Raw genomic sequence first — 24,261 nt, 5'->3', positions numbered from 1 at the left:
TCGACGATGCGCCCTAGGTACAGCAGACAGGTGGCCGCGTTAACGCTCACCATCTCGTCGTCGAGCCCTGACCGCAGCGCTTGCCACCGCGCCAGCGCCGCCTCGTAGTCCGCCTCGGCCATGTCGCACAGTGCCAGGATGATTCCATCTGTCGTGCCCATGTCTTTCTCGCAGCGTCGCGCACACTCCTTTGCACTTTCGGCGTCGCCCAGCTGCAGCCACAGCAGCGCCCGGGCCAGCTCCAGGCGCGCGTCGCCGTGGCCACGCAGGCTCCGCAGCTGGTGCGCCGCGCCAGGCAGGTCATCCATGTCGACGAGCGCGCCGGCAACCTTGATGCCGAGCTCCTGTAGGCGCGCCTTCCATAGTTCCGTCTCGGAGTGCGCATGGCGCGCCGCGGCTGTGGCGATGCGCTCGCGGGCCTCACGCCCCAAGTCGTGGTAGCTCATGACAGCGCGGCGTGGGTCGCCAAATCCGAGCGCCTGCAGCCGCACGTTGAGCACGCGCAGCTCCCACGGCACCAGGTGCTCACCGGTGGCATCATCGACGTAGGTGCGCACGCTTGCGAGGTCCTCGAGCGCCTTGACTTCCTGCGCAGCGAGTGGCGTGGCGTCGATGAGCGTCAGGCACGCGAGACGCGTGTACAGCAGGTCAAAGATGCGCCGCGTGTCACGCGGGTCGACGCTGGGGCGACTGCCGCCGCTGCCGGTCAGCTCCTGCACGGCGGCGATGGCGGCGGCGCGAAAGTGGCCCCGCGCGAGCAGGTCCTCTGGCCGGCCCCGCGGGTCGGGCTGCCCCGGCGCGCTGCGGAACGCGAGGGGCACGTTGAGGGGCGTCAGCGGGTGGTAAATTTCAGCTCGCATCAGGAAGGAAAAGTCTTTGCGCTGCGGCTCGCCAATTTGTGAGACGGGGGATGAGGCCGTCGGGCGTGCGCGTGGGGACGCGGGGGGGCGGCGTAGGCTGGGGTTCGGCGAGCCATGTGATGCAGAGGGTGTTCCGGGCGTGGAAAGAGGGTCACTTATTTGTTAGTATCGATAGACGACGGTTGGGAGAGTTTGGATACTCACTCGTCGACGTCTAGCGGTCCTTTTGTTGATGCCCGCGGTCTCGATGCTGCAGGCGTTAGCGTACCGACAGGTAAACGTGCACCGCGATACATACTGCGTGATGTAGATGATTTGTTTCTGGTATGCCCTTTGGCTTCTGACTTCACTGGTTGGTTCATTGCGATTTTAGTGCCGCTATTGAGGGCCGAGATTCGTACTGTGAGTTGTAGATTGAACAGCTTCTAATTACCAGGTAATAACAGGGTAGATGTGAGGCTGGCGCGGCTAATTGGCGGGTAACACCACTGAAGCCTGCCAACTGTCGAAGTACAACGGTAGGCCCTGTAACAGCTCTGCCTTTTGACCCTTATCACCACCAACATCAGCATCACCACCAACAACACCAGCATCATCGTCCATCCTCGCCAAACAGATCATCTCCATCGTGCAGCCTTTCCTTGAGTAATACCACTACACCAGTAACCACAGCCTCGATCAGTCCGCTACCGCCTACAAGACCCCTATCATCACTCAGCAGCCCTCGATAGTGCATCGCCATATTCATTTGCAGCATATCACTACGGCGCATCATCTACAGCACATAGCTACGGCATAGCACTACATCACATCACTACAACAAATCACATGGCATCATCGCAATGGCAGTGCAGCAAAATGTTCAAGGTAAAAGCTTATATTCCGTCCATCACATGCTACACCACCGCTACAAAGTCATCAGGCTGCCCAACAGAAGTACTTGCCTACCCCCTTAAACAAGCTGTTTTCGTTAGTAGACAACCCCGGAAAGACACCGACCAAACCCAGCCCCAAACTCACTCCAGCCCGCCCCAATACCGCCGAGTAGTCCTCCTCCTCTTGAGCGTGGCCGCTCCAAGCAACCATGCCACCTAGTCAGAGACTCCTTCCTGCAGCAGCAGGTAGAGTGCCTCGAAGCCCACAGCCAGGGAGTCCGCCGCTAGGCAGTCATCCGTCGACTCGTAAAGAGTCTTCTGAGCTCATGAGCGCTGGGTCACTCGCTCAAGAGTTGGTTGGGTGGCCTGCACGTCACCAGGCTTGACTACAGGTGGTGCAAGACAATTTGCAACCCCCGGGCCGGGCTTTGCTGCTGTCGCCTTGTTTGGCATTTCCCGAGCTGGCCAGCCCAGGATGAGCCCGACAGCAAGCAGCCAGCTCCTGGCTGAGCAGCATACCTTCAAGCAGGCGGCGCTCCGCGAATGGGGCGCGGGGACCAGAGCAGGTTCCCTATGCGGCTCATAATCTGTGCATCTTTTGGGGGCACTCGGCGGCCACCAGCAGCCGTTGCTGGCGGCGCGCACAAAGCCCAGAGAAACACCAGAAGGGAGTGCTGGCCACGTCCCCAGCAGCTGTTGCGGGCGGCGCGCACAAAGCCCAGAAATATACAAGAAGGGAGTGCTGGCCGCGTCCCCAGCGGTCCACTGCGCGAGTCGGCCGCAGGTCCTGCAGATCGTAGTCGACCGTTGACTGCGTTGGGGTCCGATGTGAGGCTCTCGGTCGAGGCAGACTAGACCAGCGGTTGGCGAAATCGTTCGGCTGGGTCCAGAATCTGCCATCGCCACCCTTCAGTCTTCTGGTACGTTCAAGGTTGCCGGACAGTTCAGCCAGACTGAGCTCACCTCCGACCGTTACTTTCTTGGCGGGCCAGAGGTCAACCACCGTCGAGAGAGCGGAGCGCTCACCAACCGCTCGGTGTGGCTTGGTAGCGTGCGCATCGCCGAGACGCAGGGTTAGGTGTCGGCGACGGCGCGAGTCGACGGGCAGTCGCCAGGAGAAGTTGCGCTCTCAGGTGATCAAAAACGGCAGCCAGCCCCGATCTCCTGGCGCGTTTGGAGAGGCCGGCTGAAGGGTGGGGGCTACCGTGACTGGGGACGGCTGTGGATGGTACTTGCCGTGGAGATACCAGGCACTAGCTCCCTACCCCAGAAGCTCAATCAATGGAGGCCGGGGCAGAGACAAGCAACCCGACGACAGCAGCATATCCGAGGAACCGCAGCATCAAACGGCACCGGGACCAGGGCAACCAAAACTAGCTGGGGGGCGACGAACCCGAGGCAGATGCAGGAGTAACACCAGCGTCTCAGCATCATCAGCATCATCAGCATCATCAGCATCACCAGCATCGTCTGCACCAACACCAACACCAATACGCTGAGAGCAACTGTGCTATCGAAAGCCTTTGGGGACAGTGCATCGAATCATCGCATCAGCTATTGTAGGCGTCCAAGGAGACGCGGTATCGAACCTCAGGCAACAATGACATCTAAGTCATCCGGTTCATGGCGAGGGTGTTGGTATCCGAGTTTGAAGAGGATTTGGACCAGGCCATAGTTTGGGGAGGCGAGGGTCTGAGGCAGGCTAGGCTCCAAGGGGCATATGCCGGGACGTATTATGAGAAATATTGGCCGCTGGAGAGCAATAGGTCTTGGGGAACTTGAGAGCGTAGACTCCTCAAAGGCGGCCTTGTCTTGGAGGAGTTCGAGGGCGTCGAAGTAGACTGGGTGTCGGGGATCGGGGAGGCGAGAGAGTCGGGTGTCGTAGGGTTCGCCGCGGCCGGGTAGTAACGCTTGTACCTTGTCGAATTGTAGAACAGTTAGTATTTGGTTTCTCAGACAAGTGTATCAGGGTATGCACGTACGCCGGCGCCCCGGCTACAGGTTTTTATGCGTATTGTAATACTATGTAACCTAGGTCAGTTAACAGGTGTTGGTCGGCCAAGGATGGTATCAGGATAATAGACTTACATGACCCCTCAATCCACCACACTTTCCCCCTTCCATTCCTACTTCTAAGTTAAGCAACCTAAGTGAAGTTAGCAGATGTTGGTCGCCAATGAGATGGTATAGAAAATTGTACTCCACACTCAGGCCACCGCCAACCCCCCGCTTTGCCCAGAGGCAACAGCGCACCCTAGAGTAACGTCAGCAAGTCTTAGTCAATCGCATTCGTATAGAGACTAACAGTAGAAGTAAAGTCCTTTTGGGCCTCTACACCCCAGCTAGTGTCGATTGTCGTATACTGTCGGGGGCAGCTGGTGTCGATGTTGGTGTAGAGGCTTGTCCTATTGAACGTTAGCTAGAACTGGCATGGGAGGTTTGGAGGAACATACGACGGGGAGGAAAAAAAAAAAAAAAAAAAAAAACCCCAGGTAACAAAAGAATAATGGGCGGGGAAAGAAAGAAAGAATAATGGGAAAGGGACAAAAAAGAAAACGGCCCAAAAGGAAACAGCTGCGGCAGCGAGAGTTGTCGTCGGGCGAGTGTCGTCGGGCGAGAGTGTCGTCGGGTCGGTCGATCCTACAGAGAAAAAAAACGAACAGGTTAGTACCCGGGAGCCCTGCCTGCCTTCCTTCCCCCAAACTGTGAATGTTAATGTTGTCGACCGCTAGCTAGCAGACCCCGTTCGAACCATTCCAAAGACCACTTCGACCAAGTCAGCGGGTCAACTTGATCGATCCGATCAAAGGTTTGTTCCGAAGGGGGCCTGTTGTCGAAGGCCATAACATGAGTGTGAATGTGAAGTCTAAGAAAACGGGAAGTGCACTTGGGGGAGTCGGCGTTTATATAGCTTTGGGGTCGTTCAGAAACAGATTCTAGGGGAGCAAGGGAGAGTGATTCGCAGACTGGTCACTTCGACTCAGTTTGGCAAAGTCTGGCGAGAATACGAGGTTTGCTCTGGTTGACTGAGTCCATCTCGCGTTGTGGAAGCCTGTGCCATCTCGCATTGTGATAGCCCGTGCCATCTCTTCTGCAGTCGGCAAGAAAGGAGAGCCAATCGATCACAATGAGGCCATCAGTTCGTGAAACGCATGCTGTGTAAAACTATACGATGATATTCACTCTGTTGTTTGTATCAGGCAGGCAAGCAATATTAGCTGTTGTGTCCGTGGCGTGGCTGGATCCGTGTGTGGCCCCGTCCTGCCCGCCATCTCGACGCCATCTATTTGCTGCTCAACTCAACTATTTTTGAAAATGAGAAATAACACGCTTACCAATATTTGAATACGATGTTAGAAAACTCCGCTTTCCGGCCAAAGCAATACCGTCAGATAAGGATTGTCAGTGATTGTCAGTGAATACCTGGTGATGGCCAACGGCGCACAGGGGCAGCAGGTCTTACCGCCACCCTCCCGCGTTGCATGTTTTAATGTGAATCGGTCGTTGTTATAGGATTTGATTGGCAGTCCGGGCTGTACTCTGCGCCAAGAAGACGGGGCAAGCATGAGCAGTGACACGCAAACGGCAAGTGCTAGTGGATTTTGAAAGAAAACAAGTTCATATAATGTGAAACTCTATTATATACAGTAGTTCACGGGTGTACAGAGTTTCATTGTCCTCTCATTTACGAGAAGGAGCCGAATGTGCATAGAGTATTGTAGGTCTGGCAGGGGGGTTCTAACGCACCACTAGCCAGCGGAGGGGCGGATGAGATCGAAACTGGCGAAAAATGCCATGGAAATGTCGAGGAACGCTTAAATAACGTTGACAAGTTTAATCACCATTTAGAATAGTTAGGACGCGCAAATCCTATTCTTAACGTGATTCCCGAGTTTGTCTTGGTGACGCCCCACAGCCACTTACAGACTTTGGCACCAGCCAACGCAACCCCACCAACCAACCAAGATCATCATCTGAACCGCATCTCTTGCCAGCTCGCAATGCGGACTCGGAGGTCGAATCGCACCAAAAGCTATGCAGAGGAAGAGTATCACTTTGGAGATAGTTCCACGGAAGATGATGTGATTGCCCAAGCTCCCAGCAATGATGAAGAGGAGGGTGCCAACTTTGAAAATGAGGCGGCCACAGAGGATCCAGAGGAAGAGGATGACGAGCAGAACAACACAGCAGATGAGGACAACGCCTCAGAGGAGGATGGCATCAGCATAAGCGAATCAGAGAGTATACAAACTACCACGAAGCCCGCACGACGTCGCGCAGCAAAGTCTGAGGCGGGAACAGCGCCGCAACCACCAGCCCCCAAGGGGGGCGGGAAAACTACCAAGCTCACTAGGGGCTACCTAGAGATCCCGCTGGCCACGCAAGAGGGCGGCCACCAACCCAAGACGTACATTGGCCCTAACGACCGCGCCGTGCGTCGTCATCACCTCGTCTCCGCGTGGTACGGGCCAGACGAGGAACGCATGGAGACGGTGCAGGCCTTGCTCAACCGGTGGTTCCAGTGGCCGGTGCTACCCCCCAGAACGCCCCAGGGCGATTCACCCGTGCCGTCGAGGGGGGCCTGGCTGGATGACTATGAGGGAAGGGAGGCTGCGCTGGCTGCTGCGTGGCGGGCCAAGGTTGAGGCGGCGATGGACGGTTGCCGACCACTGCGAGGCCTATCGCCAGCAGAGGCGGCGCCGTACAGAAGTCCGACACACCGTATGCCTGTTCTTGTCGGGCCTTCGGTCACAGAGGAGGTGTTTTTTGTGTCCGGTGGTGGTTACGCCCTCTCGCAAGCAGGGATACCTTTCGAATACGACGAGAGCGACGATAAGGAGCCGAGTGGGTGGATTTTGGACACGGGGGGCATTGTTACGAGCATGGATTGGGCACCGCGTGCGCGCGAGCAAACGAGGCAGCGCCTCGCCGCTGCTGTGATGCCACATGCGGATCAAGAGGTGCACGAGTTTGCGGACGAGGCGGCCAAGACGCAGTTTCAGTCTCGCGGTACGGTGCAGCTGTGGGAGGTGCAAGGAGATGTGCCGGCCGCTCGAGGTTCGGCGATGACGACAACCCTGCCTCCGTGCCTCACCAGAACGCTGTGCTTCCCTCATGGTCGGGCGAGGCGTGTGCGATGGAATCCAATCGGTGGCTATCTCGCCGTTTTGTGCGCCAACGGTGCGGTGTACGTATTTGAGGTCGACGATGAGGGCTTGGAAGAATACGGCAAGTGCATGCGAGCCGTTCTGTTGTGTTCATGTGCGCTAACTTGAAAGTAGAGGAGCTTCTTACCCCTGTCGCCGTCTTGTGTCTACGGAATGAGGCGGGCATCGACGCCACCGCCATGAGCTGGGCGAGTATGAACCGTCTTGTGGTGGGCTACTCAGACGGTTCTGTAGCACTGTGGTCCATCTTCCCTTGTTATTTGCTATCTCGCCACGCTGTTCATCATAGTCATGTCGTGGAAATCGCCACAGGCTACCCGAGTATGCCGTACATTGTTGCTGCGACGCCGCTAGGCGGCACAATGCGTATTCTAGACCTGGAGGCGCCGAGTTACGAGTTTACAGAGATGCAGTCCATCACCGTAACCACCCAGCCCGGCCTCTTGGCGTGGAGCGACCAGATGCTGGGCTTCTTCTCCGTCTACCCTTCGGCACGCGTAAACAATACAGTCATTGGGTTCATGCACCACGCCAACTTTCCGCTTTTCCGTACGACGTTTACGGGCGACAGTTTTCCCTCCTGCATTGCCACTGGGAAAACACATCCGTTCCTGTTGATTGGGCTGATGGACGGCTCGGTCTGGTGCATCAACCCCCAAGTCGAGCACTTCAACAGCCGCAGCGACGCGACGTATCGTCTTCGTCTGTTCCAGCACGAGCACCGGCCCCATCATCTGTTCCCACTAGACTCGCCTGCTGGCAGGAGAGGTGCGTCACGCGTGGTGCAAGGTTTCGAGGTAGAAAAGAACCGAAACCCAAGAAACGACACGCAGCCAGCTACGAAAAAGGGCAAGGCAGCAGTCAAGAAGAAGCAGAGCAGAGTAGTGGAAAATGCCGACGAGGACGGGGACGATGTGCTCAAGTCGAGCGATGCGTCCCGCGCGGCCGTGCACGAACCTCTGACTAGAATCACAACGATGGAGTGGAATCCCAACGACGGCTACGGCTGCTGGGCAGCCATGGCGATGGGCTCAGGCCTTGTGCGAATCATGGACCTGGGAATTGAGAACAAGGATAATGACGAGTAATATGATACCATACTTTATTGGAAATGAGGTAACGCCATGTGTGACTACAAGTTTCAACATGACTATGCCGTCTATGGACATTGTGAGCCGTTGCCAGTGTGGTGGTAGTCAAAGGCCTTGGCCATGCCATAAAAGTGTGTAGCTGCAGCGAGAAGCACACAGACATGAAATATCTGATGCGAGCTGCCCCAAATGTCAAATTTGCCCGGGAAGCTCCTCTCCGGCCAGCGTGCCTGGGCAGTGTTAGCAGGTAATTGTTCAGGCGTATGGAGCACAGAGCACTTACAGCGTAGAGAACAGCACCAAATATGTACAGGACACCTTGGATAATGACCCAGCTCAGACCCATGCGATCCTCAAAGTACTGGTAGCCGTGGCTGCGAACGCCATGGACAATGGGCACGACGCCCGAGACGCCGAGGCTGATAAACATGGTGGCGCGGTAGGGACGCCAGGCCGACGTGCGGAAGCGCTCAACCCAGGATACGGTTGCGCAGGCAGCCCCCAGAGCGCACATCTACGCCCACGGGTCGCCGTTTGTTAGATGTTGTCTCGGGAAGTCCAACGGGAAGCAGTTTGGCAGACGTACCACGTAGAGATAGGCCTGGAACAGCACAGGCTGGCAGAAGAAGCCGTAGTAGAGCGCGGGCACATAGCTCCCGACAATGAGGGCGACGATGCCTGTGTAGTCGAGCTTGTTGCCCCATTTGGCGACGGCCTGCGAGTGGTCGAGCACAGCGTGAAAGGTGGCGCTCATGCCTAGGCAAACGACAGCGCCGCCAAAGAAGCAGGCAAAGACGGCGACATCGGCCGCGCGCGCCGACTCATACCGAGGGTGCACGGTGAGGTAGACGTAGCAGGCGCTGGCGATAGCGGCGAGTGCGCCGAGGAGGTGCGTCCAGATGTTGACCGACTCGTTGTGCAGGTAGAGCAGGGAGCGGGCGGCGTGCGCATACGACGCCCGGATCGGACGGTAGCCGCTACGGATAAAGGCATTGTCGCGCCGCCAAGCGGGCAGGTCGTCCCAGAGATGGAGGAGCGTGTGCTCGACGCGCTGCTCGATGGCGTGGGCGGCGTGGATGGCGGAGGCGGTGATGGAGGGCCGGCGCTGGCGGACGGTGGACGTGGCCATGGCGAGGTCTCGAGGAGTCGCCGATTGGAGTAGGATGGATTGGTTCAGGAAGAGGTGTATGATGGGTTATGACTTCATTTCGAGATGCTAGTATTGATCTAGTGATGGGCGGACAATGCATTTGTTGGTACGGGTCTTGTGCTTTTTGTTGGGGCTCACATGGGATTCCTGTCGGCGCTCCGAGGCTCAAGCATGGTCTTCGACGACGACACGGACATTGCTACAAATCGGGTTGAGTGGTGCCTCAGCACTGTACTATCTGCTTTAGCATAATGGTAACAAATGAATTCATTTATTTCTGTAGGGTTGCAATTTTACAGCACTTGTCACCACTCCTGTTTGTTCGGCGCTTGTTGGCTGGGCTTTCCTAGCGCTAGTAACGACGCTGGCAGGCAGATGACAAGGCACTGTAGTAAAAACGACGTACAGGAACAGAGGGTGAAATAATAATAAATATTAAGGAAAATCTAATGAACTGACTTATATATATGAAGAAGAAGATGGTGATCAGGAAAATGACAATAATTAAAAAGACGAGGGTATTATTGACCGGTGGTGGCTGGGCACTCTCACCAGATGCAAAAGACTGCTTCAAGTTCACATCATCGTTCAAAAATGAGAGGAATTCCTCTTCTTACAGCTAGCAATTTTAAATAAGATATCAACATTTACCGTTACCACAAACAAAGTGACTGGACAGAGCATAATAGACAGCACCGCCAAGCTTCGCCTCGTATTCTCTCATCAAGAACAACATCACGACTGTCGGGTAGCCTCTGCGATTCAATTCCATGAGCAGGAGCATCTCCTCCGTCACTAACAGCACACCTGCATGAGAAGAGTCCGTCTCCATTCTTGTGCGCCGCTGCGGCAAAAACGTATGGCGCCTACCACCCCAAACAACACACGCCACTGTAGCACATGACACCCTCCATATGCATTTATCAAGAAGTTGTACAAGAACAGGCATTGTGGAACGCTGTGGGTGCCGGATGGGTTTCCCCTCGAATTTGAAAACCTTCCTCTTACAATGCAGTGCGGTACAGTCCATGAAGTACAGCCACTATCGCATCAGTCATAAAAAATGCTGCCAAATCCATAGCTATTGCCAACCTGCCCCCGCGAGGTGCCTTTGACTTCAATCCTGTGAACCTTGGCCATGCCAGGTCTGTCCAGTAGCGTCTCCGCCGTGACAGTCGCAGAGTATTCATTTCCCACGCGGACCCGCGCCTTTTCATCCACCACTACATTCTCCGTCACCGCCATGACCAGGGTATCCTCGCTCTTGGCCGAGCCGCGCCGGATTTCCTCGTCCATGGCCGCAGTGGTATCCAACAGGGCCTCTTGGGCCTCCGGCAGCGATACCCGGGGCAAGGTAAGTTATGAGTATCAGATTATTGCGGAGTACCTTCCGCTGGTTTGAGAAGAACGCCCCGAGCCACCCACAGAACCATTCTCTTTAATTCCCTTTTCGCGAGATCCAGACTTTGTTAGTCGCGGCGACTTTTCTTGACCGAATTCAAGGGCAGTGCTCTCAGCCTCCTGGGCGGGTGACTCTAGTCGGGCTCGGCGGTATCGGAAAATCTCAACTGGCTCTCGAATATGTCTATCGAGCAACAGAGAAGCAAAAGGATCTCTGGAGCGAGGGTTTATGAAAGCTTTCGCGCTATAGCCGAAGCCATAAAGCTTTCTGGAAGACAAGCCCCAAAATCAGACATCCCACAACGTTTGTATACTTGGCTTTCAAACGAGAGAAATGGGAAATGGGAAATGGTCAATGGTTCTCGACAGTGCCGACGACCAGAATGTGTCTTATGGTACAGAACAGGGCGCTGGGCGACAGCCTTCACCGAATCACGGGAGAAAGACGCAATCTAGTTGTTCAAAATGGGGCTAGGGTCTCATCCGGTAACCTTAGAATCCAGGTCCTTCGTCGCGATCGATTACCAACGCCAAGCGCGCATAAATTAGGCTGTCGAGCTCTTATTTCATTTGGTTGCCGAATCAAGACTCAACTACGGATCCAGCTGCCCTGCTACAGTGGATTATATGGAAGGGCAGTCACAGTCTTGGTTGACATGAGGAAACGATAGCTATGCAACTAGAGGTAGTTCCTTCGCAACGATCCATGTATGGCTTAAATTATTACGTCGATACGATCGTCTCGATGCTTAGCTTGGGCTAGTATTGCCGTGGTGGCGGTCCGCTCAGCGACGACCAGCAACTCTACAATGAGATTATCGGCATATGTGAAGCCAATTACGGCTTCGACGACGAGAGAACACTGGATGCAGTGGAGAAATTTGCACTCTTGTCGGACTCTAGCCTAGAGCATTACGCAAAAGCCAAGTCTCTGCCTGAGAAAGTCCTCGAGGTTCGCAAATAAATAAAGAATGTCACAAACAACAAGGCAACTCTCGACATTATGCTATCCTTTGCTCGGCTGCAAACGCAGCAGGAATACTCGGCCGAGGCAGAAGCACAGCAGAAGCAGGTCCTAGAGGTGTATAAGACTGCTGTAGCTAGTCAACGTCGGCATACTGCCAAGATAACGAGAGACCTGGCGCAAACTGTCAGCGAACAAGGCAAATGTGAGGAGGCGGAGGCTCTGTTTAAAGAGGTCGTGGCCAGTCACAAAGCCACAGTTGAGGACTGCCATTGGAAAAGTATGAGAACCATGGACGACCTACGTGAAATGTACGCTATTGAAGATCGCCAGCACGAATCGGACGAGCTCGATCACGAAATTATCAGGATGTACAAGGGGCATATGGGCCAGAGGATAACAAGACGCTCCAACGCCAAGAGACGTGGTCACTGCGCCTCATCGAGCAGGACAGGGACGAAGAGGGAGCGGAACTTCTTACCGAGGCCATCGAGTGCCGAGGGCGCCTAGGAGGGTTGGAGGACTTAGACACCATTGCCATGATGAATATCCTGGCACGAGCGTATTCAGCCGTTGGGCAGTACACCAAAGCAACGCACATGCAGAGGGACTGATTGAGGCAGTATCAACGCGTCCTCGGCCCAAAGTACAAGGATACCATTTGCATGCAGGATGAGCACAATGGATGGCTAAGAGATTTGTTTGAGCACGACGAAGAGCACGCTCGGGATCCTAGTGAGACGCCGTGTGAGGAGTATGTGCTTGCGAGGCTAGCAAGGCTGCGCGGCTGTAGGAACGAGGGCCATTGGCAGCATTTATCCGTTCAAGAAGACTCTTCTCTCCCCATATGACTTCATCTGCGGCAGTATTTATTTCGAGGTGACATCGAAGACGACCAATCTGCTGTAATGGCAGTCGAATTGGTCGACAGTTTCAGAGGAGGCATTGGACATAGTATCAACTCGGAGAGTCAAACTTCATTTGAACGAAAAAAAAGAAAAAATCTGAAATCAATCACAACACCAAACAGAGCGCGTCGTAATCATCATGTCTGCTCCTCGCAGCCGCCTATTTTTTGGCGCTCTTCTTGCCAGCCTTGTCGGCACGTAATTTATTCGCCGCCTCCTGTATCGCTTTCTTTTCTGTTGAAAATCAAATCAGCCAATGTTGTCACAAGAGTGCAGTCTCTTCATTTCGTACCGTCGTTCACTTTTTTCTGATGGGCAATGTCCACCTCGTCGAGCTCTTTCGCCGCCTTCTTGGGAGCCTTCAGGGGCTTGGTCCTGCCGTCTGTGCATAAAATCCAGTGTTAGCCCATATGAATACTGGTGGCCGCAGGCAGGACGCGGCCAACCAGCCAGCAATGAGAGTTCGTCCCGAGAAAGCGGTAACGTCACATGCCTCCTTTCTTGACATTGCCGCCCATTTTTTGGCCTTTTGCAACGTGAAGAGAACCTTGTGTATTCGTGAGTAACTCGGGGGATCGACGAGTCGAAGTGTGTAAAATCGTTGGAATATCGTTCAAAATGCGTAAGATTCGACAATCAGATCAGAGAGAAAATACCTTCGTCAGAATGGTCCATTCGTACTAGCTCGCCACTTTATTAGCCACCTGTAGCGGCCTTCCCGAACAGTCTACAGCCAGAGCTGCTTTAACCGTTTGACCCAATACGCAGCGTGCATCTCCACAATACCGTAAAGCAGCGTCGGTACTCAAATCGTCAGGCATCGTCCGTGCCTACTCCGCCCAGACATCGTCGCAACATCCGACGTCTCCAGCAAGGCGAAAGGTACGGCTCGTATCTTCATCCCTCAATTCATCACAGTTCATCCTACATCGGAGAAGTCTGCCCAGCACCCCAATGACCTGAGGCTGACGAGTCCACGCTGAACCGGTTCGACCACAACCTGCTGAACATTGCTTTGGAATTGCTCAGTGCTGACACTTGCTCGTTGCTCCTCACTGTATAAAGATCCCGCAAGGGTCGCAGCGCAAAATTCATTATGTCGAGTTCCGACGAGGGCGAAATTGTTGAGGACAATGGAGGCAATTTGAAGGCATCATCACTGCCGTGCACACAAGGAAGCAGTGTTGACCGTCGAGACAGACTACCTAACCGGGACTCGCCCGATCGAGACTCGCAGAGAACCCGCTCCCCCAGAGGCTACAAGCGCGGCCGCGATGACTACGATGCACGGAGCCGGCGACGCGATGTGCCAGGCCCGTCTCGCTCCGACCGTGACAGCCGCGAAAGACGTGACGACCACAAGCGCTCAAGAATATCCTACGACGATCTGGATCGATCCTCTGGACGAGGGCTAGACAGCAGAGACATCCCAAACCGCAGCCGTGATCGCAGCCGAGACCACTACAACGATAAAGATCGCGACCGCCGTCACAGCCGCTCACCGCCCCATCGATCGCACCACAACGATCACAGCAGCGGACGCAACGGAAGAGGTGGGCGCCGCATCTCCCCAGGACGGCGCAATCACGGTCTCGACTACGACAATTACCGCGACTCTACCATGGCAAGTTCTGAGTCACGATGGAGGACCGGCGCGTCAGTGCCTCCCGCAGCCAATGCAGATGCTAAATCACACAAACACAGTTCTGAGACTGGTGCCGCTGCTCGCGCCGATCCAGCCACCAAGTCAGTGCACTTCGCAGAGTTTGATAGCAGCGGAGTACTGACCAGCTCCAGAGAACAACCTGCCGCTGATTCGAACTACGATTATGACAATCAAGAGGAATTCGACGAAGAGGCCGAGATTGAACGTCGTCGCAAACGCCGCGGAGCACTTCTCGCAAAATCTAGCTCTGCTACACCCTTGCTTCTTCAAGCTGTCGGAGCCACCGAAAAGGTTCGCGCAGCCTCGCCTACAGTCTCGGATGCGACCATTGACGTAGAGACGCCGCAAACACCACAGTCAAGTAAGTTCAGCCTACGTTGCTCTGGTCACTCCCTTTTAACAAGCTAGACATGACATCACCTAGGTCACCAGCATCGCACCATGCCATGTCTCCGGGAAGACTTGATCTCACCGACGACCGCGCTCTGATGAACAGCCACGCCGTTCCAAAAGACGACGAAGATGACGGCCCATCCGCAGCTGATTATGACCCAACAGTTGATATGAGAGTGGATGAACAGCGCGATGGGCTTCGTCAAGGCCATGCAGTAAACGGTATTGCGCAGGCTGAACAGAATGGGGTCGAAGCGAAAGACGCGCGCGCAGACGAGGACGAAGACGATGGTTTCGACATGTTCGCCGACGATTTCGACGAGGAAAAGTACGCGACGATGCCAGCCCAGGGCGACGAGGTAGCTGCCAACACTGGCAAAGGAGGCATCCTCGAAGGTGACGACAAGGACGGCTACTACAAGATGCGAGTCGGCGAGATCATCAACGGTCGTTACCAGATCCAGTCGACTCTTGGACGAGGCATGTTCTCGGGCGTTGTGCAGGCCCTCGACACGACCACAAAAATGCCAGTTGCCATCAAGATCATGCGAAACAACGATGCCCTGCGTAAAGGCGGCTACACCGAGATTGCGATCCTCGAAAAGCTCAACGACGCCGATCCAGAGAATCGCAAGCACATCGTCAAGTTTGAAGTCTCATTCGACTACCGCGGGCACTTGTGCATGGTGTTTGAAAGCCTGAGTATGAACTTGCGTGAGGTGCTACGAAAGTTTGGTAACAATGTCGGCATCAACCTCAGCGCGACGCGAACGTATGCATACCAAATCTTTGTCTCGTTGGCTCACATGCGCAAATGCAGCATCATCCATGCTGATTTGAAACCCGACAACATTCTGGTGAGCGTTGAGATACTCTTGAGACGGTACCAAGCTAACCGAGACGCAGGTGAATGAAAACCGCAGCATGCTGAAAATTTGCGACTTGGGAACGGCCATTGATCGGTCAGACGCAGCAACCGCACATACGGAGATCACTCCGTATCTTGTCAGCCGATTTTACCGAGCGCCAGAAATCATCCTCGGCATGTCGTATGATTACGGCGTCGACATGTGGTCCATCGGCTGTACACTCTACGAGCTCTACACGGGCAAGATTCTCTTTACCGGCGACAGCAACAATCAGATGCTTAAGGCCATTATGGAAATCCGTGGACGCTTCACTCCCAAGCTGTACAAGCGTGGACAGCTCTCGGCCGGCCATTTTGATGATCTGGGCCAATTTGTCAGCGTAGAGCACGACAAGCTCCTCAACAAGGTACGTTCCTTTTTCAAAATTTGTCGTATTATCACCTGCCTTCTTTTGCACCACATGGCTTTGTCTCTAAGCAATCTGCTGGTTACTATTTTTGAGCATGACGTGCATTAGCTCCAGGTGGTGAGAAAAGCCGGCGTTCTAAGCGCCGACGTGGCGGCCCCTGCATCCAACGCTACCAGCCTCCGTAGCCAGTCAACTCGGAGCGCAAGTGAAATCCCATCGCGGCGGTTACGGTCGCAGGTGGCCGCATCGTCGGGCTTGGCCTGGGTGCATGAGATGGCCGGACCAGGGCAAGCAAAGGATCCGAAACAGTGGATAGTCGCCGGTGTGAGAGGTGAGGCTGTTTTGACACAACCAAGCTGGCACTGAGTGACATGACATCTCTGGGGCTGGCCTGCGAAACGGATCTGCCTTGCTTTCTACATGGAAATTTATGACGAGTTATGTAGCTAACGTGTGCTTTTTGTTCCAGACCGCTGTACGAACGCTGCCGGTGGTGAAGCCCACGCGGGACCTTCGGACGCGCCTGATGGCTGCGTCAGCGGGGATGAATGACGCGGAGACCAAGGACCTGAATCACTTTGTCGACTTGCTGGAGCAGTGCCTAGCGTTGAATCCGGACAAGCGGATCAAGCCCACGGACGCGCTGAAGCACCCATTCTTTACATCGAGGGCGTCATCCGTGAAGCGATGAAGAGGACGTTGCATGCTTTCGAATGCATACACGCTATAAATCTGCTATAGAGTGGGACGTGTGCGATTCAAGTACGCTGTATTTGTCAATAGGTGGCGAATTAGGTCGTGAATTGAACACTCATGCATTACATGTCGATTTAGGTATTCATGTCTACCATGTAAGAGATGCGTAGGTTGCCGATGTAACCTGCCCGTCCGAATTGCCTATTGTGGTCACATAGCGACGTGAAAGATGTCATGTACGCGAAGACGTGTTTCGTAAGACGGTGTAGGTTAATGGCAAGCCCTCGCACGGGATGTTCGCTGGGCGGCACATCATGTGATGGCAACGCCATGTTGCGCGCAGTGATCTGGAGAGGGACAAGGGACATTCCTGTGTCGCGGAACTTTTTTTCACAGTTGTCACGACGGTGCCCTGCTTGTTCTTGTGATACTCGAGGCTTGCGTATTGGAGGTGCGACTCGTGCAACTACCCTGTACCCATCACCAACACACTCTAGGGGCTGTCAGTGGTGGTTTTGTCGCGGAATCGCGCAATAAATGTCAAGTGGCGAATTTTCGTGGCTTTGTCTTGATTGCGTGAGGCGCATTTGGTGTAATTTAGAGCCCAACAGGGTTTGTTTTGCGGACGAGTGGTACATGTGCGTTTCCGAGGCTTGCGACACAATTAATGAGTCACGACAGAACAATAAATCGCATCACGAGCGTGGAATGAAAATAGCCTTTCGCAGTACACCACGTCATTCACAGCTATGTAATTCTAGAACATGTTCAATTTTGATACGGGAGAGCCGTGCAGGCAGTTGGTGCTGCCACGGTTGTTGGTTACACGGGGGTCTTGCTCTCTGACGGCGGCTCCCGCTGGGATGAGAACATGAGAAGTGATATTGTAAAAAGTCACCTGCAATGTTTTTTGAAGTATTGACTACGCAGATGCCTCAAACAAGCCACACCCGGGAAGCATATGCGGTGCAGCGTAGCACTAACACGCAATGGCAAATGGAACAACAAGTGTCAAAGCATCATCATCTTGTATTGGCTCAACGCCAGCGCACGCTCACCACGCACCAAGAGACATGAACTCAGCCACAGTCACACTACCGTTCACAGCAGCACAATCTGGCGGCGCTGTCGTGGGCGGCCTTTGCGAAGGGTCACCGCAGCGTCGGTTCCGAAGGTCGTACAACAGCAAGCCAGCAGTATGCCGGGCCACTTTGCGCTTGCAGCGGACGTGCATTCAATGCAAATGGGCCTGCCTGGCCCGGGCCCGGGCAAGTCGGTGAGCTACGGTCGCTTCTCAGCCTAGTTACGGGGGACACGGGTATTCATGCTTGAGATTGCAGGGTTGCCTTGAAGTGACCGACCGATACCCCAGTCGTCGAAAAAAAGTGACGAGCATGCGCGTGCCACTGCGGGCGCGGACAGACCTCTCCCCAGCGTAATTTCGCTAGTTGCCGGGATATGTTTTGCAGATGTGGTGTTCAACGTGGCTGCCATGCAAGGGCGGACCGACGGGAGTTGGTGCTCATTCAGCTTTGCATCCGTGCCTTTATTGTTACGAATTGTATCATAGAAATGTCGAAGCATTGCCAAGCTACGGAATGGACACAAGGAAAAAAAAAAGGCATCAAGCGAGGGCTAGTTACTAAATTAGAGAGTGGCTTGCTCCCTCGCGTGGCAACTTGTTTTAACCACGGTTTCAAAACGCCGAACAAAGTAAAAAAAAAAACTTGAATTCTTTTCTGGAACGTGCGGCAAAAGAGGGCAAAAGAAGCAACGTTTGCATTTTTCGGGCGTCTTTGCAGGCTTGGAGGCGTCATGCGAGATCGCCAGCATGAACACCTTCCCTGTCCTAGTTGCCTGTAGTGTCAAGATAGCCGGCACTATTGAAACGCTAAAAAATCCGCGCATTCCCCGGACTTCCTCTCCTAACCATTTGGCCTGGGTTTTTTTTCTCGATGTGTGCATGATGTGCAAGGAATTGCGGCGCATGTTCGCATTGATGTCATGGAGCGACACCCCTACCTTAGTCGAAACTCGGGTGGGATGGGGCGGGCGGACGAGGCTGACAAGGGGGTTGGTGATTGGTTCCAGCAAGCCTTCCGCCTGGCTGGGCATTGTTTGGTCGCAAGGCGAAAAGGGAAGAAGAGAGGCAAGAAGAACTAGCGAAACGCGGCCCGCTGAGCAAGCTTTGCTCAGCTCATGCGTGGCGCTGGTTGGCGAGCTTGTTGCTTCAGCTGGCGGCTCGCCGACTACACGTGCGGTGGCTTGCTTGTTGAAATGTGACTGATGAATGAGCAGCTACAAATTACATGATCCGGAAAATCAAAGGCAAATCTCGACGACAGTGACCGTGCGGCCAGAGCGGCGAATCAGCACCCAGCCAAAGTCGTGGACTCCCGGGAACTCAATGGTTGGGAACACCAGGGCCAAGCAAGAAAAAGCAAAGTCGGCATTGGATGAGGCTGGGGTGGCGCATCGTGATGGTAGGCTATTGAGCCCCAAGACGTGTTAGTTGCTGAGAGAAACCCGAGGGAGTGGTTGACTCGAACATGTCCAAGCACTGCGCGGTCCAAACGTTGAACAGATGGTCTCGTCGGGATGGGATGCACGCTGGATAGAAGCACCATTCCATGTGCCGGTGGCCAGGACCATGCAGATCAACGTATCCGTAAAAGCCTCATCCACGGGGTACTTACTCTATCATCCACGGGGTACTTACTCTATTATGGCAAGCTTGACCGCCGGCAGAGAGAGTCAGTCATCTCCCAAAAGATGGGGGTTTTCACAAATTGGAATAAAAGACTGCCGAGGTGACTAGGGACGAAGATGAAACAGCCGTGACGTCGTTTCGTCAGGCATCGTGACCCTCGTCGCGTAAATGCGCATAAATAAACTGCCGTTCTGGCACCTAACTGGTATGACCAACGCGTGCCCGATATACGAGTCGTGGAGACTAGGCAGCTGTCAAGATCTTGATTGCAAATACTTGGTTATTACGGAGCAGGTAGTTAGAGCAATAGCGAAAAAGAGAGAGCAATAACGTCACAAGGGGTTTCCTAGCAATCCAGGGTCCTCTCTACATGTCTCGCAAAACGTCACAGGGCGCAAGCCCTTGGCAACATGGAATGCCTTTTTTTCCTTTTCCGGTTCTTTGAGACGTTTTTGTCTGTCATTGAACCCCGTTGTTTGGTTTCCGCAAGCGAGGGAAATTTCTTGTCCGACTCCGTCGCGTTGCATTTTTTTCAAAACAAAAAAGGGTCACCGAAAACAAAGGCCGAGCAACGTAAACAAACAGGAAAAGCACATTCTGATGCAAGGGAGGTGCAATCGGGAGCCGTTCACGTGGAACAAGAAAAAGAAAAAAACGCCCAAAAAGGGCGGACTGGAGAAGCCAGGACCCTGAATATGACGAGCGCGCCCACGTCGCAGTTTCGTTCGAGGCGACCAGACAAAAGACAAGGTTGGGGAGGGCTATGAATAGAAGCCCCAGGGAAGCTTCCTTTTTTTTCTTTTCTTTGGGGGCGGCGAAATGCCTGTACACGGCACAACCCACCAAAGCCGCCCGCTTCTGTCTCTCTCTCCCTTCAGTCGCGTAAAAAGGAATTCTTGCTTGATATTATTAGGTGCCATGTCTTAACAAAAAACTGTGGATGGTTTGCTCCACACGTCATCTGAGAGAAGGGGGGGGGGGGGTCGCTTTGAATCTCACGCGACTGCAACGACGACCCCTTGAGTTGTTCAGTGGAGCCTCCTCACGATGTGCCGGTCTTTTTTCTTTCCAGTTGTTTATTATCGTGAAAGGAACGTAGAAGCCCCAGTGCGTCCTAGAACCAGCGCGCCCGCGTGTGGATGTGTGAGACACTCATGACGGGCTTCTCGTTTGCCACCAGCCTCCACTTGCGGTTGAATCATTCCATGCCCGCCGCGCGCGGCGGCACCCTTCCAAGTTTCTCGGTTGCTTGTGTTCGAAGCAAAACCGTTCCAGCCTCTCCCGGCCGCCGCCGCCGCCGCCGCCGGCGTGCGTGTGTTGTGTGTGTGTGTGTCTCGCGGCCGCGCGCGGGTGGCACCCACACCCCTTCCTTCTACTGGCATCGAAAAGGGATCATGACCTGGATTTGCCAGCGCATCGCCAACCACCACGCGGACGCAGAAAAAAAAAAACCGCACCAGCCACACCGACACCGCCCGGGATGGGAACCCCTGCTTGCCGGGCCGTCCTCGGGGGGGGGGAGGGGGCGCAAGGCTATGCGGTCCCGTGGCCTGTGATGAAGGCGGCATGGGCAGCACTTGGCGCTTCAAAAAACCCCCGTTTCTTGTGCCTTCGCAAGTACCAATCGAATGACAAAAAGGAAATAGAAAAAGCTTCGAGACACATGACGAGCCGCGGTGGCTAGTGGCTTTTTGCGCCCTGTTGATCTATCCCGCTCGGCATCTTGTGTCGTAGCCGGTTAGATGGACTCACTTGTCGCCCATATTCTTGAATTTGTGCTACATGCGCAGTCAGCTTGACGCGCTCTCCTGTCGGCGTACACTTCTCCTCTTCATGCAGATTCATTTGCGAGGTGGGCTGACAGATGGTGGGTGTGTTCATGCGGCTCCGCCTTGGTTTAGAGATGCCTACCTGCCTGGTATGGAAGAAGGGGGGCGATGACCGAGGTTGGGCAGCAACATGCCCATCATTTGACGTCTGCGGTAGCATAACGCATTCTAGACAGACTACACAAATAACCACACTGGGTAACCCCCCTCCAGAGGGCCAACGGGAAGCCGCTGTCGAAAATGCCGGACATGGCTGCATACCACGGCGCCGTAAGTGGGGCTCCGGCCTCCGGAGCGACGGAGCCAGAATTGGGAGGGCGGCACTAACTAACAAGACGCCATCGAGAGCGGCGTTGGACGACAAAGGCCACTCCGGTCTCAAAGTTCAAGTCTACAACGGAGAATTGCGTTTGAATGACCAGGTGGCGGCCTAGAATGATCCAGATTCGTGATCAATGCTCGCTTGCACTTGCACATTTTTTTTTTCTCCTTTTCCTTTCGCGGCAACTAGTACGGAGAATGCACTTCGCCGCCAAGTGTGGAGCGTCTGATCTGATACAGTTTGAGAGAGAGGCTTTAACGAGACGGGAATGGCAGAAGTCATTGCTGGACAAAGGCCAAGTACTACCAAACCTGACACTTGTACACACCATCAGCAACACATGCTACAAACTGCCAAAGAGCCACCTGCACACAAACAGCTGCGGCCACCGACTAGTTACAGGCTGCCATCTGCCGATTTGTTTGACAAGTGGCATGGCGCCATGTTACTAACCGAGGACGAGATATCCTGCAAGTGTCTCGCTACTACGAGCCAAGCGCACAGAAATAGCCTTGTTTTTTTTTCGGCTTGGGCAACAGTTTCGTGGGATCTGCGGGGAGATCGCTATTGCTGACCTGAAGCACCTTCCACGACCGGCAGTGATGGGGTCTGCGTGATACCAGGCTACGGGGACGATCTCGTACTCTGACGGCTTGCATGGAGTCATCATGGCTACATTAGTTATGAGAAAACCGCCGAGACGGGAAGAGCCCCTTTCGTGTCCCGATTTGAGAACTTGAGAGAATTTTCTCCGAATCACCGATTCTGGTCATCTAGTAAACGATTCGCCGTGCATGATAGCCGGTTCCGAAAATACATAGCGGCGGTACTTTACTTTTTGCCCGTGATGGTCGGATCCATGCGGCGCGAGAAAACCATTCGTATCGGAATACACGGCGCGAAGCAAAGGGCGGCGATAAACGTCTGGCGAGAAAATAAGGCAATGCAAGCCCGCATCGCCCACCCATCCTACCCGCCGTCCGCCACCCGCAGATGGCCAAGACAAGGCCCAGCTCGAACGATTACGGGTGGGTAGTGCCTGGGGTAGTGAACGAGAGCAGACAGACAGTCACCGTGCATGCAGGCAAAGGGCGGCTGGGTGGTTGTTGACGGCTGGTACCATTGGCAAATAACGAAGCCTGCAGCCGTAAAACCTATATTGCATGCAAGCCATCTGCGGCAGCCCGCCAAGGCGCCCTTGATAGTCTTTTGAGCCAGAAGCCCGCTGGCCCGTCGATCCCCCTGCCCATGGCCAAGTGTGTGCGCAGAGGATAATTCCCACCAAATACGGTACGCCGTACGCAGAAACAAGGCTCTCCTGAACGCTGCGGCCATGTTTCGTTTGGAAAGAAGGAATAAGCCAATATTGTTTGTTGACAGTTAATATTACCTGCCCCAACTAAACCTATCCAGATATCCTCCTCTTGCCGCCCGCGCCGGGTCTGGAGATGGTTTCCAGAAGCGGGTAGAGGGCCGCTAAGAGTATCATGGATGTACATGATGAATCTGCAGAAAAGCCCTGAGCCTTGAGTCGAGTAAGAGCGCCCGTGCAGCCTACCATTGCGCCAAACTACAGCCCCAGTAGCGATGGGATTTGCTAGTGCTGCCTACAATACCACCTCGGATCGACCATTTGCGGATCGCAGAAAATGGGACTCTAAAAGGGCCCAGGCGTTTTCCCGAGCCAGGGGGGGAGGGCTGCAAGCGGTTGAGTGGCCACGAGTGGCGATGCTCAGCCGCTCATCAAACCCGCTCAGGTATGTCCCCGTAAATAATAATACCACCCAGCAGTTCTGCAGCGTCCTTTTCTGGTGTGCCGCTGGTGCTAGCAGGGTTGTGTCTATATCCCTGCTCTGGTGAGCTGAGCAAGATGGATGGTTCTTGTCATCTCAATCTTTGGCGCCTGGCCAAATAAGCCAGCCAATGAGGCAGTGAAAGGAACCTCTCCGAGTCTGGTTAGAATGCATTATGTTACAAGTCCTGGACCCCCCCAGGTATCGAGCAAAATATGGCTGCCTGCACCTGCGAGGGGGGGCGACTATGTACATAGATGCCATGAACCGTGATATTGATGATGACAGCACACTGGACCAAAAAAAGACGCTACTTGCACGCTTCCCGAAGAAGGCCCATGCCAAAATCCGTTAGAGGCAACCTCCCGTGACATGGCAGCATGTTCTATTGGCAAGCGAGAAAAGCCCAGACCGCCATTCTGTGACATGATTATGCGCCTGCCAGCTTGTGTGGAGGGGGCACTGCATGGCCTCGGCGATGGCACATTAACGTTAATGTCAGATTGAACATGGCGTTTAGTGAGGCATGAGAGGATTATATTTTTAATAAAAAATAAAAATATAGCCATTATCTCTTTTTCCACTTTTCGAGTTGGAGGTGTTGATAGTTTGGATGGGCACACGCTGACGTCTGAGATCTGATACTGAGACGGATGTCGACCTCGGCCGTTGTGCTGAGCTTTTTTTTATTTTTCATTATTTTTAAGTTTTGATGGCGTTGTGCATGATGAGATGATCATGATGGCGCTACTTGACTTCATGCCACGCTTCCTCAAACAACTCTGATTGATCATCGAATAAGAAATTCCAAACCCCGGCGGCAAGTTACGAGACCATTCATGTGAAGAAAAAAAAAACAGCGCATTCGACAGCGGGCCTGCAGGGTCCCAGAGCATCGGATGCAATAACCATCACCCGGCTTATGATTTTTATTGCCCATGACCAGTGATCATCCCCCGTACGAACAGCTAACAACGCAGCCTCACAACGCTACTGATGATACAGCGGGTTTGTGTGCAACGCCATCGTCACAGGCACCGTCCGGGGAGGTGTTCGGGGCGGTTGTGCCGGGGGCTGGCAAGGCAAACAATGCTGGATAACAACTTCGGTATATTGTATTACATACGCGTGTCCCAGCGCTAGCTTGACACAATAAC

At 54.1% G+C, this 24,261-nt stretch overlaps 16 protein-coding genes across 16 annotated transcripts; 11 read left to right on the top strand and 5 right to left on the bottom strand.

The window, feature by feature from the left end:
* Positions 1–39: 39 nt before the first annotated feature.
* CCM_00701 (uncharacterized protein) lies at positions 40–1,222 on the bottom strand (the record flags this gene model as incomplete). Its single annotated transcript, XM_006665860.1, has 3 exons — positions 40–148; positions 187–1,014; positions 1,065–1,222. The coding sequence occupies 3 exons, from the start codon at positions 1,220–1,222 to the stop codon at positions 40–42; spliced, it is 1,095 nt and encodes a 364-aa protein (XP_006665923.1).
* Positions 1,223–1,702: 480 nt separating this feature from the next.
* Positions 1,703–4,154, top strand: CCM_00700 (uncharacterized protein; the record flags this gene model as incomplete). Its single annotated transcript, XM_006665859.1, has 10 exons — positions 1,703–1,727; positions 2,116–2,301; positions 2,361–2,531; positions 2,596–2,808; positions 2,869–2,963; positions 2,986–3,098; positions 3,164–3,294; positions 3,348–3,451; positions 3,521–3,636; positions 4,043–4,154. The coding sequence occupies 10 exons, from the start codon at positions 1,703–1,705 to the stop codon at positions 4,152–4,154; spliced, it is 1,266 nt and encodes a 421-aa protein (XP_006665922.1).
* A 1,582-nt stretch (positions 4,155–5,736) lies between these two features.
* On the top strand, positions 5,737–7,991 carry CCM_00699 (transcription factor TFIIIC complex subunit Tfc6, putative; the record flags this gene model as incomplete). Its single annotated transcript, XM_006665858.1, has 2 exons — positions 5,737–6,964; positions 7,015–7,991. 2 exons carry the CDS (start codon positions 5,737–5,739, stop codon positions 7,989–7,991), a joined length of 2,205 nt encoding a protein of 734 aa, XP_006665921.1.
* A 71-nt stretch (positions 7,992–8,062) lies between these two features.
* CCM_00698 (hemolysin-III channel protein Izh2) lies at positions 8,063–9,123 on the bottom strand (the record flags this gene model as incomplete). Its single annotated transcript, XM_006665857.1, has 3 exons — positions 8,063–8,224; positions 8,278–8,508; positions 8,581–9,123. The coding sequence occupies 3 exons, from the start codon at positions 9,121–9,123 to the stop codon at positions 8,063–8,065; spliced, it is 936 nt and encodes a 311-aa protein (XP_006665920.1).
* A 1,159-nt stretch (positions 9,124–10,282) lies between these two features.
* Positions 10,283–10,778, top strand: CCM_00697 (uncharacterized protein; the record flags this gene model as incomplete). Its single annotated transcript, XM_006665856.1, has 2 exons — positions 10,283–10,498; positions 10,608–10,778. 2 exons carry the CDS (start codon positions 10,283–10,285, stop codon positions 10,776–10,778), a joined length of 387 nt encoding a protein of 128 aa, XP_006665919.1.
* A 770-nt stretch (positions 10,779–11,548) lies between these two features.
* On the top strand, positions 11,549–12,360 carry CCM_00696 (uncharacterized protein; the record flags this gene model as incomplete). Its single annotated transcript, XM_006665855.1, has 3 exons — positions 11,549–11,789; positions 11,843–12,063; positions 12,133–12,360. 3 exons carry the CDS (start codon positions 11,549–11,551, stop codon positions 12,358–12,360), a joined length of 690 nt encoding a protein of 229 aa, XP_006665918.1.
* Positions 12,361–12,577: 217 nt separating this feature from the next.
* On the bottom strand, positions 12,578–12,925 carry CCM_00695 (Translation machinery associated TMA7; the record flags this gene model as incomplete). The annotated part of the gene is made up of 3 exons (XM_006665854.1): positions 12,578–12,651; positions 12,710–12,792; positions 12,864–12,925. 3 exons carry the CDS (start codon positions 12,923–12,925, stop codon positions 12,578–12,580), a joined length of 219 nt encoding a protein of 72 aa, XP_006665917.1.
* Positions 12,926–13,513: 588 nt separating this feature from the next.
* Positions 13,514–16,445, top strand: CCM_00694 (serine/threonine protein kinase (Prp4), putative; the record flags this gene model as incomplete). Its single annotated transcript, XM_006665853.1, has 5 exons — positions 13,514–14,444; positions 14,516–15,333; positions 15,383–15,751; positions 15,869–16,085; positions 16,201–16,445. The coding sequence occupies 5 exons, from the start codon at positions 13,514–13,516 to the stop codon at positions 16,443–16,445; spliced, it is 2,580 nt and encodes an 859-aa protein (XP_006665916.1).
* Positions 16,446–17,523: 1,078 nt separating this feature from the next.
* Positions 17,524–17,753, top strand: CCM_00693 (uncharacterized protein; the record flags this gene model as incomplete). Its single annotated transcript, XM_006665852.1, has 2 exons — positions 17,524–17,600; positions 17,648–17,753. The coding sequence occupies 2 exons, from the start codon at positions 17,524–17,526 to the stop codon at positions 17,751–17,753; spliced, it is 183 nt and encodes a 60-aa protein (XP_006665915.1).
* Positions 17,754–18,281: 528 nt separating this feature from the next.
* On the top strand, positions 18,282–18,737 carry CCM_00692 (uncharacterized protein; the record flags this gene model as incomplete). Its single annotated transcript, XM_006665851.1, has 1 exon — positions 18,282–18,737. One exon carries the CDS (start codon positions 18,282–18,284, stop codon positions 18,735–18,737), a length of 456 nt encoding a protein of 151 aa, XP_006665914.1.
* A 35-nt stretch (positions 18,738–18,772) lies between these two features.
* Positions 18,773–19,102, bottom strand: CCM_00691 (uncharacterized protein; the record flags this gene model as incomplete). The annotated part of the gene is made up of 2 exons (XM_006665850.1): positions 18,773–18,938; positions 19,026–19,102. The coding sequence occupies 2 exons, from the start codon at positions 19,100–19,102 to the stop codon at positions 18,773–18,775; spliced, it is 243 nt and encodes an 80-aa protein (XP_006665913.1).
* Positions 19,103–19,979: 877 nt separating this feature from the next.
* On the top strand, positions 19,980–20,792 carry CCM_00690 (uncharacterized protein; the record flags this gene model as incomplete). Its single annotated transcript, XM_006665849.1, has 3 exons — positions 19,980–20,042; positions 20,279–20,472; positions 20,573–20,792. The coding sequence occupies 3 exons, from the start codon at positions 19,980–19,982 to the stop codon at positions 20,790–20,792; spliced, it is 477 nt and encodes a 158-aa protein (XP_006665912.1).
* Positions 20,793–20,942: 150 nt separating this feature from the next.
* CCM_00689 (uncharacterized protein) lies at positions 20,943–21,423 on the top strand (the record flags this gene model as incomplete). Its single annotated transcript, XM_006665848.1, has 2 exons — positions 20,943–21,078; positions 21,203–21,423. The coding sequence occupies 2 exons, from the start codon at positions 20,943–20,945 to the stop codon at positions 21,421–21,423; spliced, it is 357 nt and encodes a 118-aa protein (XP_006665911.1).
* A 747-nt stretch (positions 21,424–22,170) lies between these two features.
* On the top strand, positions 22,171–22,347 carry CCM_00688 (uncharacterized protein; the record flags this gene model as incomplete). Its single annotated transcript, XM_006665847.1, has 1 exon — positions 22,171–22,347. One exon carries the CDS (start codon positions 22,171–22,173, stop codon positions 22,345–22,347), a length of 177 nt encoding a protein of 58 aa, XP_006665910.1.
* A 369-nt stretch (positions 22,348–22,716) lies between these two features.
* Positions 22,717–22,872, bottom strand: CCM_00687 (uncharacterized protein; the record flags this gene model as incomplete). Its single annotated transcript, XM_006665846.1, has 1 exon — positions 22,717–22,872. One exon carries the CDS (start codon positions 22,870–22,872, stop codon positions 22,717–22,719), a length of 156 nt encoding a protein of 51 aa, XP_006665909.1.
* Positions 22,873–22,898: 26 nt separating this feature from the next.
* Positions 22,899–23,171, top strand: CCM_00686 (uncharacterized protein; the record flags this gene model as incomplete). The annotated part of the gene is made up of 1 exon (XM_006665845.1): positions 22,899–23,171. One exon carries the CDS (start codon positions 22,899–22,901, stop codon positions 23,169–23,171), a length of 273 nt encoding a protein of 90 aa, XP_006665908.1.
* Between the last annotated feature and the right edge of the window lie 1,090 nt (positions 23,172–24,261).

This window comes from Cordyceps militaris (assembly GCF_000225605.1).
Source record: "Cordyceps militaris CM01 unplaced genomic scaffold CCM_S00001, whole genome shotgun sequence".
Taxonomy (NCBI): Eukaryota; Fungi; Ascomycota; class Sordariomycetes; order Hypocreales; family Cordycipitaceae; genus Cordyceps; species Cordyceps militaris.
This window is presented reverse-complemented; position numbering and strand designations above follow the sequence as displayed.